General features: G+C 54.6%; 4 protein-coding genes across 4 annotated transcripts; 2 read left to right on the forward strand and 2 right to left on the reverse strand.

Annotated features, from left to right (window-relative positions):
- Positions 1–165: 165 nt before the first annotated feature.
- On the reverse strand, positions 166–1514 carry IPI3 (WD40-repeat-containing domain protein; the record flags this gene model as incomplete). The annotated part of the gene is made up of 2 exons (XM_083191102.1): positions 166–1065; positions 1179–1514. The coding sequence occupies 2 exons, from the start codon at positions 1512–1514 to the stop codon at positions 166–168; spliced, it is 1236 nt and encodes a 411-aa protein (XP_083052316.1).
- A 2277-nt stretch (positions 1515–3791) lies between these two features.
- Positions 3792–5960, forward strand: ACO1O0_001620 (uncharacterized protein; the record flags this gene model as incomplete). The annotated part of the gene is made up of 3 exons (XM_083191103.1): positions 3792–3913; positions 4043–4657; positions 4958–5960. The coding sequence occupies 3 exons, from the start codon at positions 3792–3794 to the stop codon at positions 5958–5960; spliced, it is 1740 nt and encodes a 579-aa protein (XP_083052317.1).
- Positions 5961–7877: 1917 nt separating this feature from the next.
- ACO1O0_001621 (serine carboxypeptidase S28-domain-containing protein) lies at positions 7878–9836 on the forward strand (the record flags this gene model as incomplete). The annotated part of the gene is made up of 5 exons (XM_083191104.1): positions 7878–8770; positions 8850–8949; positions 9024–9132; positions 9199–9346; positions 9404–9836. The coding sequence occupies 5 exons, from the start codon at positions 7878–7880 to the stop codon at positions 9834–9836; spliced, it is 1683 nt and encodes a 560-aa protein (XP_083052318.1).
- A 378-nt stretch (positions 9837–10214) lies between these two features.
- Positions 10215–13787, reverse strand: ACO1O0_001622 (cation-transporting P-type ATPase PCA1; the record flags this gene model as incomplete). Its single annotated transcript, XM_083191105.1, has 3 exons — positions 10215–13297; positions 13364–13690; positions 13715–13787. The coding sequence occupies 3 exons, from the start codon at positions 13785–13787 to the stop codon at positions 10215–10217; spliced, it is 3483 nt and encodes a 1160-aa protein (XP_083052319.1).
- Between the last annotated feature and the right edge of the window lie 118 nt (positions 13788–13905).

Consider the following 13905-nt stretch of genomic DNA (forward strand, 5'->3'; position numbering starts at 1 on the left):
GCTGACAGTGGACAGAGTAATCAGGGCTTGCTTGGGCGCCACCAGCATCGAAGTAGTCATCTGGGACACTACCCAACCAAGATGGCTGTTCGAGGACTGGAAAACCTGGCTTCGAGAAAAGTGATGTTGGATAGAGACTCGTATGGAGTCACATCTTCGTCCTGCTCAAGTATTTAGGGACGATTGAAAAGTGGTGGCCTTCATTGATTTCATGACGTCTGTCGGGATCTCGAAAGAGTCCTCATCCCCGGCCGAACCGGAGGCCGAAAACGACAAGAGAGCCTCCTCAATAGTCTCTTCGGTGAATCCTTGAGCGTTTAACAACTCGCTGAACCGAGAGTACGATGAGGGATCATCCCTCAATTGCGCTGTGAACACATGCTGACGCTGAGCCTGGTTCGGCTTCACCACCGCCACGGGCCGAACCTTCTGCTCGGTGAGCAAGAGCGGGGTGAATATGAGGTTTGTAACGGAGGCATTAAGATTAGCCAGTTCCGTTGGAGGAGCATTCGGAGCAAGGGTCCAGCGTAGAACCCGGCCGCTTGTGTGGCCGGTGAGGATTGATGTGCCATCATAGCTGCTGGCAATGCAATTGGCTTCTCCTGTACCCTCCTCAGCCGTGGCGAGAGGCTCGCTCACTTGAACGACAATGGATGCTGGTTCGGGGGCCCGAGACCCAAGCAGAGGCTTGGCGCCAAACAACTCCACGAGGTAAACTGCCCCGCCCTCCGCGGCGACGTAGACGGCGTGGGCGCAAGGGTTAATTGAAAGGCAAAGAGGTGCTGAGGGGAATAATAGCGTTCGGAGGACATGACCTGTCTGATAGTTCCATATGATGCATGTCTTATCCCTGCTGGCGGACACGCATATGTTGGTCTCTCGATTCACGCCAGGTCCGACGACGAGGTCAGTAATTGCACCTCGGTGGTTCGAGAGGACAAGGTCAGGTTCCGGTTCTCTCTGAGCGTCGAGATCAAGGAGTCCAGCGCGGGACCAGACATTGATGTTGGAGTCATCTGAGCCGGATAGGATATGGTACGGGGTCACCGCCAGACATGATACAGGCTGAACATGACAGGGAGGCGTTGCAACCTGTCGCCCAGTGCAGGTCTGTGTCACTTATCAGCGTCCACCTTCCACAACGTTGCTGCGTATGAGCTAATGCAAAAGAAACGAACCTCCCACAGAATCAGCCTCCCCTCGGTGGATCCCACGACCAGAACATTGCCAGCCAAGGCCAAGCTCCGGATCCTTTCCGCAAAAGACACCAGTGCCTCCTGGTTGCCGCGCGAGCGCGAGTAGACATGAACCTGAGCCTTTTGATCCTGGGCGGCAAAAATATGTGTGTCGCTGACTGCTAGGCCATGTTTAGGGCACGAGCTCTTCTTAAACGAGGCCTTGACCGCGTACGACGGGGTCAGGGACTGCGAGTAGATGCCGATGTCCTTGGATATGGCCGTGTTGGCAGCTAAAGGGGGTCCACAAATGGACGAAATAAACCCTTCCGAGAGCATGTTGGCCGCTCTATACGATACGGACGGCTGAGGTGGTGGAGTAGATTGAAGTGAGCGATGTTGAGGTTGACCGAAGGCCAGACCGCAGGATTGGAGGCTCCAAACCCAATCAAGAGGGCGAAACTCTGGCAATATCAAATGCGCACAAAGAGCGAGAACCAAAGTGGCGATGGCTCCAATATCAAATGACGGCGGTAGTGGCCCAGAAGTTGTACAACGTAACGAATCTGGTCTGTTGGTTGGCACTAGATGAAGAAAAAAAAACCTGTGATAGTCGCGTTGCAAGGCGCTGTGGATTGCACCTGCAGCCATTGATCTACAGCGGGGCGCTAGGACGGTTCGGTTGGCAGGTTGGACCCGCCTCCCACAGTGGATCCGCCTTAGCTTCCAGCTTTCCAGAGCTTTCCAGAGCACGCAACAATAATAAATAATATGCAGTGATGCAGTGATGCACACTGCATGCAGAACGCAGACTCTAGCAGTCGCCTCCAACAGTCTACTCGTAAACAGTCGCCTTCCCGCACCTGCATCCTCAGGTTCAGGTCGTCTCCCGCCGAATTCGTCTCCCATGAGTCCCATCGTCATTCTCAACCGCCTCGTTTCTTTTCCCTCCTCACCATCTACCGCACCCTAGACAGCTTCGCGTTAAAGCTGTCTTACCCCCCCTGACTACCAGTGATAGCCAACACCTCACCGGTCTCCGAGCCATGGCCCACGAGGGCTCTACTTAATCACCTCGCCGTTAAGTATCTTGCTAAGTTCACTTACCATCCACGTAAATCGGCGAATCTGCTCTACCCTAGCTACTATCATGTTGATTCTGAGCTGGCCGTCGTTGTCGTAGCGCCGCTCATCGCATACAGCAGGGCTTGAAGAATTGGCACCGTCCACGCGACTTCCTGATGTTGTTAGCATCAGGACTGATAGCCCTGCAACTGAGGGCTCCCCGGCTGAAGTTTTAACGGCTGGCCGCCTCGCCTCGCTATGGATATGATACGTCAATTGCAGAACGATAGAGCGGTTTGCCACGACACTCAGAGCACTAATATGGACTCACCCAGAAGCTCAACGGTTTTTTATTATAGACATACTTACAGACTTACTATTACTATTAGCACTCGTAGTATCATATACATTGCTGTCCACGTCGGCCTATTTGCATGGACCAGTGGGAGCGAAACTGAACTCGGATTTTCGCATCATTGGGCCATGTTCAGGAATCCCCTTCCTGTCGAGCCTCCTTTGGCTGCGTCGTTCCGCCACTCGTCCCCAAGGCCCAAGGCCCCATGCCCGCTGCCAGCCGGGCTTGTCTCAGCCGCTGCCAGCCACATGGGTCATCTGCCAGAGGCAAGTTCAGATTTGGTCCGTTGGATGGCCGGCCGAGGACCGATCAACAGCAGCCTTCCGAAAGCCCAGACATGGTCCCAAGTCGAGACGCCGCTGGTGTTACTGTCGCCGACACTCGAGGTTCCACGGCTTCTCCTGACACAGACTCGGAGGCGACTTGATGCCAGTAACCGGTAGATAGGATCCTTTATCAAGCCCATCGCCGACGCTCTCGTGTAACCACCCGCCTCGCACCGTGTTCTCGGACTTATCTAGTCGCTAAATCTACTGCATAATATGCAGCAACGTCATGCTCATCTCCTTTCCGTGGGAAACAGTGGAGGGCATGGGAGAGACATGAGTCGGCTTGATTTTGTTCTGAGCACAAATGCAACTCGAGTGTTCGCGGCTCCCAAGGATACTTGGTACAAATGCCGTCCCTGATTGTTGCTCGGGCCACCGTGCCTTACAGACCCCTGTTTTGAGCACCACCTCCTGACATTGCTTTTTCTTCTGGACTTGTGCAACCACGTCTCCGTGGGCTCGAGGAAATGCACCATTGGCGGCCACTAAAGAGACGAGCTCATCTTGAATACAGTGTCATTCATTACTTCACTGCTGGGCCTCCTTTTTTTTGTGCTCCCGTCGCCATGGCTTTTGGATACGAGTACCAACGGTGCGACAGTCCCGTTGCCATCCCATTCGGGCTGTCTTGGCCAGAAGCTATCTGGATCATCTATTAGTTTCCTTGCCACTACCAGTCACAAATCTCCCTTGGCCTTGGTGTCTAGCTTCAGCTTCCATCACCAGTTAGTCACTGGTGACGGTGCTTTTCTTCTTCTTCACCCCCTTACCAACCAGCCAGAACCTGCCCCATCCATAAAACAAAGACCACTTCCCATTGATAGAGAGACTGCCTGTCGGTCTCTTGTATAGGCTCCGATCGACCATATGATTCCTCTCGATCGTGCAAAGGCTTCCTCGTCTCTGCCCAGCCGCCGCATTACTGTGCGCTCCTCATCAGTCGACGGCCTCAACACCCTTCCAGAAACGTTCGACCCAGCTCGCAAAAGGTCATCGTCGGTTTCATTAGCATCTAAGAGATCGTCCTCGTCTTCATCAGCATCTAAGAGAAGATCCGTCTCGAGCATGAAGGGGCTCATGCCGCTCACACTATCGCCATCTTGTTCTACTTCTTCCAGTCCCTCGCTGGCTGAGGAGCGCATGGCCAACAAAGTGGACGGCTACTTCCCGGAGGTGCTAGCTAGAGACTTGGAATTATCAAACTCGGTCTTCGCATCCAGAAACATGACGTCCGGCCTTCCAGATCCTGGTCTGTCCCCTGTTGGAAAAGGCAGGTTCATAGGAACACCAGGGCCTCACCGATTCGCCACCGCAACCTACCACGGCTCGTCAGGACTGGTCCGGTCTCTTGGCCCTATCCAAGAGCGCAGTTCCGACGCCTCTAATCTCGACCACCAGTACACCAATTATGACGATACATCGACAGACCCGGAATCCTTATCCGGTACTGAGATATCCCGTGGCCCAGTTGCCCCATCGATGAGTTTCCGCGAGCGGTCAATCAAAACTGCAGCTACTTCCCTGAGATCATCCAACTGGATACCTTCTCCGAAGGATTCGCCACCGTGCGATCTCGTACCGGAGCACAGCTGGATCGAACCTGACTCCGATGATGATGAGCAGGACCCATGTGACAGTCCCAACGAAGACAATCTTGCGAATCTCTCACCACGCCCGCCGACGCCCCCTGATTCCGACAATGAGACCGAAGCGGCCGGTCGAGAACAGGGCTCGTCAAGCCGTTACAACAGAATACTCCATCTGAAATCACATTCGCTCAGTGGGACCACGGTCGTCTCTCCCCCTCCGCGTCGACAATCAGGGCGCTGGTCAGAATCAGGGGCCCAACGGCCAGCTTGGTCTCCCACCGAGCCCCTTCACCCGATATACTCCCCCACAATCCGACGCCATACGGACCCACCATCTGACCATCGCCCGCGTGCAACCAGCCTTCAGACATTTCATAATCACATACACCGTTTCCCAAGCGCTCGCAGTAGAGCAAGCCATTTGCTGTGGTTTCCATCCGATAGACGGCCGCGCACGGAGCCCGCCCTGAGCGACGCTGGCCTCGTGGCCGATGAAGCCAGCCCCGTGCCCCATAAGAGGCCATTCACGAAGCCGATTTCCATCCAGTCTTCCCCTCCATCATCGCCACTAGTACCCAGAGTACAGTCGTGGTTGAATGGGAGCACAAGCCCCTATGCTTCCCAGTTCCCCGGGGACGACCTAGCAAAAGCGGTGCCCCTGCCTCCGGATGTTGTGGAGACACTGCGAGTTTCCATCGCCTGTTTCCCAGAAACCATGCTTCTCACCTCGAGCCTGACGGTAGAAACGATACGCAACTACTCGAAGAAACTCAGGCACCCGGGGGCCGACATGATGAGCACTCTGGTCTCTGATTCTATGGGAGGGAGTCCCCGAAAGTCTCTCTGGAAAAGAGTTGTCGCTTACAAACGAGGATCCTTCCCCAATTCAACAACTCCCGGGTCGAATCTCAAATCTTCCAGCTCGGCCTCTTTGGAGGCCCCAAAGTCGTGGGCGCCGCTGAAGAACGTGTTTGGGTGCTGCTCAGACTACATATGCGATGCTCTGTGGGCGCACATTGTCGCATATCACTACATCTCTGCGCTCCTCCCTCGCATACCTGCACGGCCGCGGCGCGGCTCCGTCCACGACTCCCAGAATGAGGAAATCCCCAAAAAGGCTGCCACGCTGCTTGGGCTCGCCATTTCCCGGGATATGAGAGCGAATGCCGAACATGTGGGCAGAAAGTCCACCTCTCAACTCTCCTGGGTCGTGAAGGATAGCATGGTCACGGAACAGTCGCCCCGTTCGGTGGTGTATGAGAACACCACGAGGGACATCCAGGCCGGCTTGATGCGATGTATCATGAGACTTATTGCCACTGCCAAGCTGATGTCAGAAAACGGGACCACCGAAGATAGTGTGGTAGAGATGGAGACGGGCGAAGTTGATGTCCTGTTCACCCGGAGTCTCTGCGAGATTGTCAGGATGGCGGAGGACTCTCATTGAACCCTGATATGGTTTTCCTCTTGACAACTTCTTTTAGAAACTACAAGCTGGATATTGGCGAGGATGTACACGTGATGTTAGGCTCCTCGGTACTCGCTTGAGTGCCTTTCTCTTTGTGTGCCTGTATGCCCATACCCTTGTTTTACAGAGGTGTTGGCAGCTGTATATCCCCACTAGCAATTGTTTTGGACTACGAGGGAAGATGTAATATGATTAGCATGATTGTATCGTGATAAATAGAATGATTTGTTCAAGCGTATTAGTTTGATGGTGTGGTGTGAAGTACGAGTACCCCCTTCGGATTTATGGGGGCAACGGAATACCTTGTTACCCTACGGATACAGTGACGACGACAACATGGCTGGCTTGTGGCTCATCTACTATGCTTGATCATTTTAGAGATGATTTTTACTCAATCTATTTTTCTTCTTAGTTTCATTGATCTGTTTTGAAAGAGTAATCCTGTTAAACCAAGCCAAACGTGGAATGATCCGACATGGAACGTTAAAATATGTCTTCTGTCAACAAAACCGACTCGAACATCAATGCTGGCCCTCACAACATGAAAATGGCAATTGGGAAACATTGCCACACAATCAAATGGCACAATTAACTGGAACCAATGCATATATATCAAACGTGAGTTTACTCCTACTCCGACCGCTCTGATTGCCCATCACCTTGACACTCAATTTATACCTGGCCATCTGATAGTTCATATCACCCGTCATCGACCATGAGGATGTTCCGGGCATGTGGGATAAACGTGTTTGGAAACCCGCCCACTACCCTATCCGCGCGGGAAGTGGCGGGCGTGTCGTATGCGATCCTGGCGTCGTTTGATGAGGAATTGTACTGGGCGGTTGAGAGGTCGGTGGGAGACATGGACGATCTGGGCGCGGTCCTTAGGCAGGTGGAAGTTTGGAATTTTCGATAATCACAGTTATGGGCTGGACTGGATGAGATCGGATGCATTCATCGGCCTTGCTATCTCGCTCGCCGTGGACATGGCCGTGCCATGGCGTATCCCCATGTCTGGGCATGTCCTCGTGGAGCTCAGACTCTACGTAGCAACGTGCTGGTAGCACCAATGAATGCGTCCCTTGATGAACTTGGGTCGAATTGTCGGGTATTCATGCGTAACGTGTGAAGATGACTTGCCATATGTAAGCCGGTCCAACTGTCTCACAGACACAGCTCTGTGGATGCGACCGAATGTACGGATATTACCGTCGATCACTCAGCCTTGTAAGTTGTCGGTACGCTCTGTGTCAATGCAGCGCCCAGCATGAATTAAGTTGCAACATCCCCGCTTGAGACAGATTAATATTATTATTCGCTCTCACATGGACCCTGGTCAAAGTTAGGGGTGCAATGAATGGTTGTGTACGGAGTACATGTATACTCCATGCATGTTGCAGGGCGAGCAGCGACAGACAGTTAATATGCTTATTCTGTACTCCGTATGTTCAGCAGGTATTACTCCGCACAGCCCAATTCCGGGCTTCCAGAAGACCCTTGTATCCAGCAATTGATGCACCCGTTTGTGTTCGAGACGACAAATGGGCCAACAAGTCACCAGAGATCGGCTGGGCGACGATGCCGTGCGACCGCGTCTAGCCCGATTGTGGAAGGAGATGACCAACCGCTCCCGATTTACCCGTTCCAGCTGCCTTCTCCGCACCTGCGAGGTCGGGATCTTTCGAGATGGGGCGTTTCTATGGGACCCTGGAGGCCCGAAACGTGCCTTTTGGGTCCCCAAGATGTAGGCTCGCCAAGGGGGAGAGGGGCAGATGGGGTCGGAACTCGGAACAGGGGCATTGGCAGCTCTACGTCCATGTAAGACAGCGGGTAATGTCACCTTGGAGATAAGGTGCGAGTACATAATAGTAGACGTAGACGGCAACCCCATCTCGAATGGTCTGCACCTCTTCTGTCCTGCTCAGTCCCTGGTCCCCAATCTCCAAGCAGTCAAGCACCATGAGACTGAACGCAGCCTCCTCCGCAGCGCAGCTGTTGCTGCTCCCCGGCCTCGCGTCCGCTGCCTTCTTCCGTGGCAATGGACTGCAGATTGGCCCCATTGACGATGACGACTTTTCCATCGCTTCCGTCCACAGCAAGACTGGTACCAATGGCTGGGGAACCTTCCAGCAGCTCATTGACCACTCCAACCCCAGCCTGGGGACCTTCTCCCAGAGGTACTGGTATGGTGCCGAGCACTGGAAGGGCCCCGGCTCGCCCATCATCATGGTCAACCCGGGCGAGCAGAGCGCTGACGGCTTCAATGCCTCGTACACCACCACCAAGCGCCTTCCAGGCCTCCTGGCCCAGGAGGTGGGCGGCGCCGTCGTCATCATGGAGCACCGCTACTGGGGCGAGTCGTCGCCCTTTGACAACCTCACCTCGGCCAACCTCCAGTACCTGACCCTGGAGAACAGCCTCAAGGACAACATCTACTTTGCCAAGCACTTCAAGCCCCCCTTTGACCGGAGCGGCCGCAGCTCGCCCAAGAAGGCCCCCTGGGTCTTCTCCGGAGGCTCTTACTCTGGCGCCCTGGCCGGATGGCTCGCTGCCCTCGAGCCGGGCACCTTCTGGGCCCTTCACGGCACCAGCGGCGTCGTCCAGGCCGTCGGCGATTTCTGGACCTACTTCCAGCCTGTGCTCGAGGCCACCCCGCAGAACTGCACCAAGGACCTCACTGGCGCCATCGACTACATCGACGACATTCTGCTGCACGGTACCGAGGAGGAGAAGTTCAAGCTCAAGGACAGGTTCAAGCTCGGCGATCTGCAGGATGCCGACTTTGCTTCGTAAGTTACAGCAGGAGGGGGCGAGCATGCCCGAATTAATTCTTGCTACGATATGCGATACTGACACGGCTTCCTACAGGGCTATTGAGAACGGACCGTGGTCTCTGCAGTCGACTCAGTTTTACTCTGAGAGCGTCGTGGGATACAACGCGTACCACCAGTTCTGCGACTACATCGAGGTGTGTATCCCATGGCCTTTTCTCGCTTCGGAGCGTTTCGCTGGGGCTTCCTTTTTACTGACTTATCATGGTAGAACGTCTTCCCCAACACCACCAACACAATCCCTGGAGAGGAGGGAGTTGGTACCGAGAAGGCCATCGAGGGCTACGCCAAGTGGTCCAGGGAGTTGCTCGTCCCAGGCTGTAAGTTCATGAGCCATGCTGAGAAATGCTTCACTCTCGGATAGCTGCTTACTTTCCACTTCCTAGACTGCGAGTCCGCTGGATATGAGGAGTGGCAGGGCACGTACAACACCGATTGCTTCGCCAACCTCGACCCCGACAACGTGGCGTACAAGGACTGGACCCCGAGCAACTGGATCAACCGCCAGTGGGTGTGGATGCTGTGCAATGAGCCGTACGTTGTTTCACCACTTCCCATGCATGATTAGGATATTCTAACCCACCCCCATAGCTTCAAGTGGTGGCAGGACGGTAGCCCCGAGGGCCGCCCCAGCCTTGTGTCGCGCCTCGTCAACGTCGACTACTGGGAGGCCCAGTGCCCGCTGCTCTTCCCCGAGGGCGGCTACGGCCTGGAGAAGAACAAGACGGTCGAGCAGCTCAACGAGTGGACCGGCGGCTGGAGCGTCAAGCACACGAAGCGCCTCGTCGAGGCCAACGGCCAGTTCGACCCCTGGCGCGACGCCACTGTCAGCTCCATCTTCCGCCCTGGAGGTCCCCTCGAGAGCACCCCGGAGCACCCCGTCCACCTCATCCCCGGCGGCACCCACTGCTCCGAGTACTATGGCCAGAACTGGGACGTCAACGAGGAGGTCAAGAGGATTGCCTACGAGGAGGTGGCCACCTTGAAGAGGTGGATCAAGGAGTTCAAGCGGAGGCCCTTTTAGGCGAGGGATTCGACCTGGCTGAAAATCTACCATGTAGATATTCACATGTTTCATAAATAATTCTGAACAAGCCATGTACATGTTTGCAGCACCAGTCTGAGGCCACAAGCCAGCAATGAAGCTCGTAGAGAACCTCACGTTTGCCATGACTGTATCGGCAGCTTACAGTGTTAACATATGTCCAACTTGTAACAACCATATCAAGAGTTAGCTCCAAACCCGGGCTAGAATTGCACCATGTCGGCGATTTGCATCGCAGAGCAGCGCATGACAGGATTTATTCCGCCGTTTCTTTGATAACGAGGATTCCCACTGGCATCGAGGAAAGTGTGTGGAAGTTCTGGGGTCGTTCCTATGCGTTGATCAGTGCCTCTGAATCTAGATCGTCGACCACCGCATGAGCACCGCAGCCGCTATGACTGGTAGAACGCTGACCAACTCGCCCAGCCCTGCAAACTCTGGGGGAATTCGCACATTCACAAAGGCTCCGGCGGCGAGAAGGACCGCGAACGTGTTATACACGAAACTCCACGCAAAGTTGAAATTGATGCGGTTGACGGATTTCCGACTGGCGTCCATCATGGTGAGGACGCCACCCAGGGAAGGCCGCATGAGGACGACATCCGCAGCGGATTGCGCGACATCGGTGCCCTCGTTCATGTGGATGCCAATGGTAGCCTGGGCGAGAGCAACGGCATCGTTGGTGCCGTCACCGCAGAAGACGACTACTGGCGGTTTCTTGCCATCTGTGGAGGTGGCAAGGAGTGTCTGGATGTAGTCCCGTTTATCGGCAGGAGAGCTTCGAGAACGCACATTGTCGCAAGCAATACCAATCTGGGGCGCCAATGCCTGGACAGCTCCGTCATCGTCGCCAGAGACCATGTGTACCGAGACGCCACGCTTTTGCAAGGCTTCGACCGTGCCCGCAGCGTCAGGCCGAAGCTCATCTTCGAGACCATAGACCGCCTGTAAGGAATCATCGATGGTGAAGCAAAAGACGGAGTGTCCTTGCGCAAGCATTGGCTGAACAGCCTCATGTTCCAGTAAGTTCAGCCACCGAGAATTGCCTGCTCGAAGTGTCTGACCACCGAAGAAGGTTTCAATACCTCTGCCAGTAAGACTCTTGGGCTCAGGAACAGTCGAAGCGACAATCCCCGCTCTTTTAAGGTGAGCAGCCACAGCGATGGAGACTGGGTGTCGACTGTTTCCAACGAGGCCTAGTAGAAGGGGTAGCTTGTCCTCGGTGACACCGTTCTCCGCGATAACGGAGAGCTTTCCCTGGGTCAAAGTCCCTGTCTTGTCAAACACGACGTGAGACATCTTGTGAGCGACTTCGATAGCATCTGCAGACTTGAAGATGATGCCCCTTTCGGCCGCGACTCCGCTGGCAATCACGACGACCATGGGGACGGCCAGACCAATAGCGCAAGGGCAAGACACGATGAGGACCGTAATAGCATAGCTAATGGCCTGGATCGTGGCTTCCGATCCATTGTACCCACGGACAGTCATGCCCACTGCAACCCAAATGACGAATGTGATGACGGTCAATGCCACCACAACTGGGACAAAGTAGGATGCTATGCGGTCTGCCAGTTCCTGCAGCTTGGGTTTCGACAATTTGGCCTCGTCGACCATTGCAGCAATGACATTTATGGTGTTATCGCTAGGCAGACGGTTCAATAGGACAGTCATAACTCCAGGTCCGTTCAAAGACCCAGCAATCACAACAGACTTGGGACACTTCCCCACAAGTCTGGATTCACCTGTGAGCATGGACTCGTCAACCTCAGAGGACCCTGTGATGACAGTACCGTCTGTCGGGATTTTGGTGTCGGGGAGGACTTTGAACGTGTCGCCGTATTGAAGAAGTCGGGTGTCAATCTCACGTTCCGTCCCATGCTCCTTGTCGACAAGAACAGCTGTCGACGCCTGAAGGGACCGGATAGAAATAGACTCAACAGCTCTTTGACGAGCAAGAGCGGCGACCCATCGTCCAACCATGATTAAGGTCACCAAGAGGGTGCTTGTTTCGAAGAATTCACCAGTTGAAAGGGGTTTCCCAGCGATGAGGAACCCAAAGGAGACCACGGAGAAGATGTAGGCAGCGCTGGTGCTCAAGACGATTAAGAGGTCCATCTCAATAACCCTTGAGAAAACCAGAGCCTTCAAAGCCTTGGGATAGAAAGGTCCCGCTATGAGAAATTGAACAATGGTGGCCAAGGCAAGCGAAGCCGAGGAATATGCCACCTCTCTTTCAGGAAGCGGAGCCCATGCCATGACCAGTACTGGGATTGTCAAGACAGCGGAGAGAAGTGTCATAAGACCGACATGTCGAACATGCTTGCTGCCAGCCTCCAGCGAAGGGTCACCGGGCGGAGGAGCTAGCTGAATTGGCGGACCCCAAATCTTCTCAGTGAGGTCTCGAGCTCCGATGATCTTCGGGTCAAAGGCAATGCGCACGGTTTGCTTGTCCACGGCTTCTATGTCAGTAACACCGCTGGGCCAGGGTTGACTGATGATCTTGGAATGGTCATTGGGGACGAGAAGGTCTATGCTAGATCCCTGGTTACGAACTCTCTCACACTTGAATTCGGTCGTTCGCTTTAGGTGTTTTAGCACCTCTTCTACCGAGCTCAGGCGAAGATCAACGTTGAACTCGGCTCGGGAGAGAACCAGGCTAGTTTTCAAATTTTTGACAGCGGGAACATTGGCGAGTGTTCGATTGAGCTTTGTCTCGCAACCAGTGCAAGTCATGCCGGAAATGCTGAGAACAACGTGTTCATTGCCGGCGCCTTGCTTCTCTATGTCTGTGATGGGATCAGTCGGGGCATTCTCAATCTCCAGCTTAGGTCCTGGCACAACAGAGCAGCAGGCGCCGGCGCAAGAAGATTGATGATTGGCTGGCTGCTCCTCTACGCAGCAAGAGTCAATACAACCAGTCCCGGAAGTCTTCACAACATCCCGCTCCGGTGGCTTGCAGCAGGGCTCGGAAGAGGGGACATTGGTGCCCTCGTTGGTGATTGCAGTCTTAGCCATTCCACAGCAATGTCCTGCACATTGTCCCGCTGGAGATTCAACAACAGGCTTGCCCCCCGTGGAGCAACAAGAGCCAGCGCATGCATCCTTGAAAGGTTTGTTGGTAGGCCTGGTGCTTTCACCAGAACTCTTGCGCAGACTAGAGCGGCTCTGGGTGGCCAGCCGCTTGGTCACGGATCCGCTGCTACTGTTTCCGCCGTAGGAGTTCGGCGAGGTGCGACGAAGGGATGTGGTGGACGACTTCTTGGGGAATTGACCTCTGGCCCGCGAATGGCGGTCACGAATGTCGCAGCAGGTCTCCTGACCAAGAGCGATGAGAGCGCGGCAAATACATCCTAGTGCCTCCAAAGTATCTCCATAGCGGTTCAGGGCAGATAGAACATGCTGGCTGCATGCCTTGCCGTCCGAGGCACCGCTGCAAGCTAAGGAAGTCGAACTCAGCAATGGTTACCTTGACTCCCAAACAAGTGTTGCTATGTGATACTCACTGTGAGACTGATGGTCAGGGTCAGGGCTAGCGGTAGCAGCGGTTCCCTCGCACTCGCGCATAGCTAGGCGGTCAATGCAGGACACGTCGCAGCATGGGCCGACTTTGTCACGGCAGCAATCAGGCGCATTGGCATCATCCTCAGCATCGTCAGATTGGCCAGTGGAGGAGCGGCAACCGGGCGCCTTGACTTCGTCCTTGGGATCGTCGCCACAGAATTGACCAGAAAGGCAGCAATCATCTGCCTTCTCCTGCATGGGCTCTCCCCCGGCGTTCCTGGGAGTTTTGGTGTCGACACTCTCGGTATCGCCGCCACTGCAGCAGGAATCTGGGCAACCGCCAGCATCCGTACTTATCTCCGTAATTGCAGCCACAACTGCTGGCTCAGAGACTGGAGCTTGAGGGCTGCGAAGGTCGCGTGCCATTGTTGAAGTGGTCTCTTGCGTTGACGTCGATTGGTTTGCGTTATGCTTGTGGCGTTGTTGGAATTGGGTTAGGTCAGAAGTCGGGCAAGGCCAGGATACACAGAACCCCTTACTACTA

Source organism: Amphichorda felina, assembly GCF_050947745.1.
Source record: "Amphichorda felina strain 45539 chromosome Unknown scaffold_2, whole genome shotgun sequence".
Taxonomy (NCBI): Eukaryota; Fungi; Ascomycota; class Sordariomycetes; order Hypocreales; family Bionectriaceae; genus Amphichorda; species Amphichorda felina.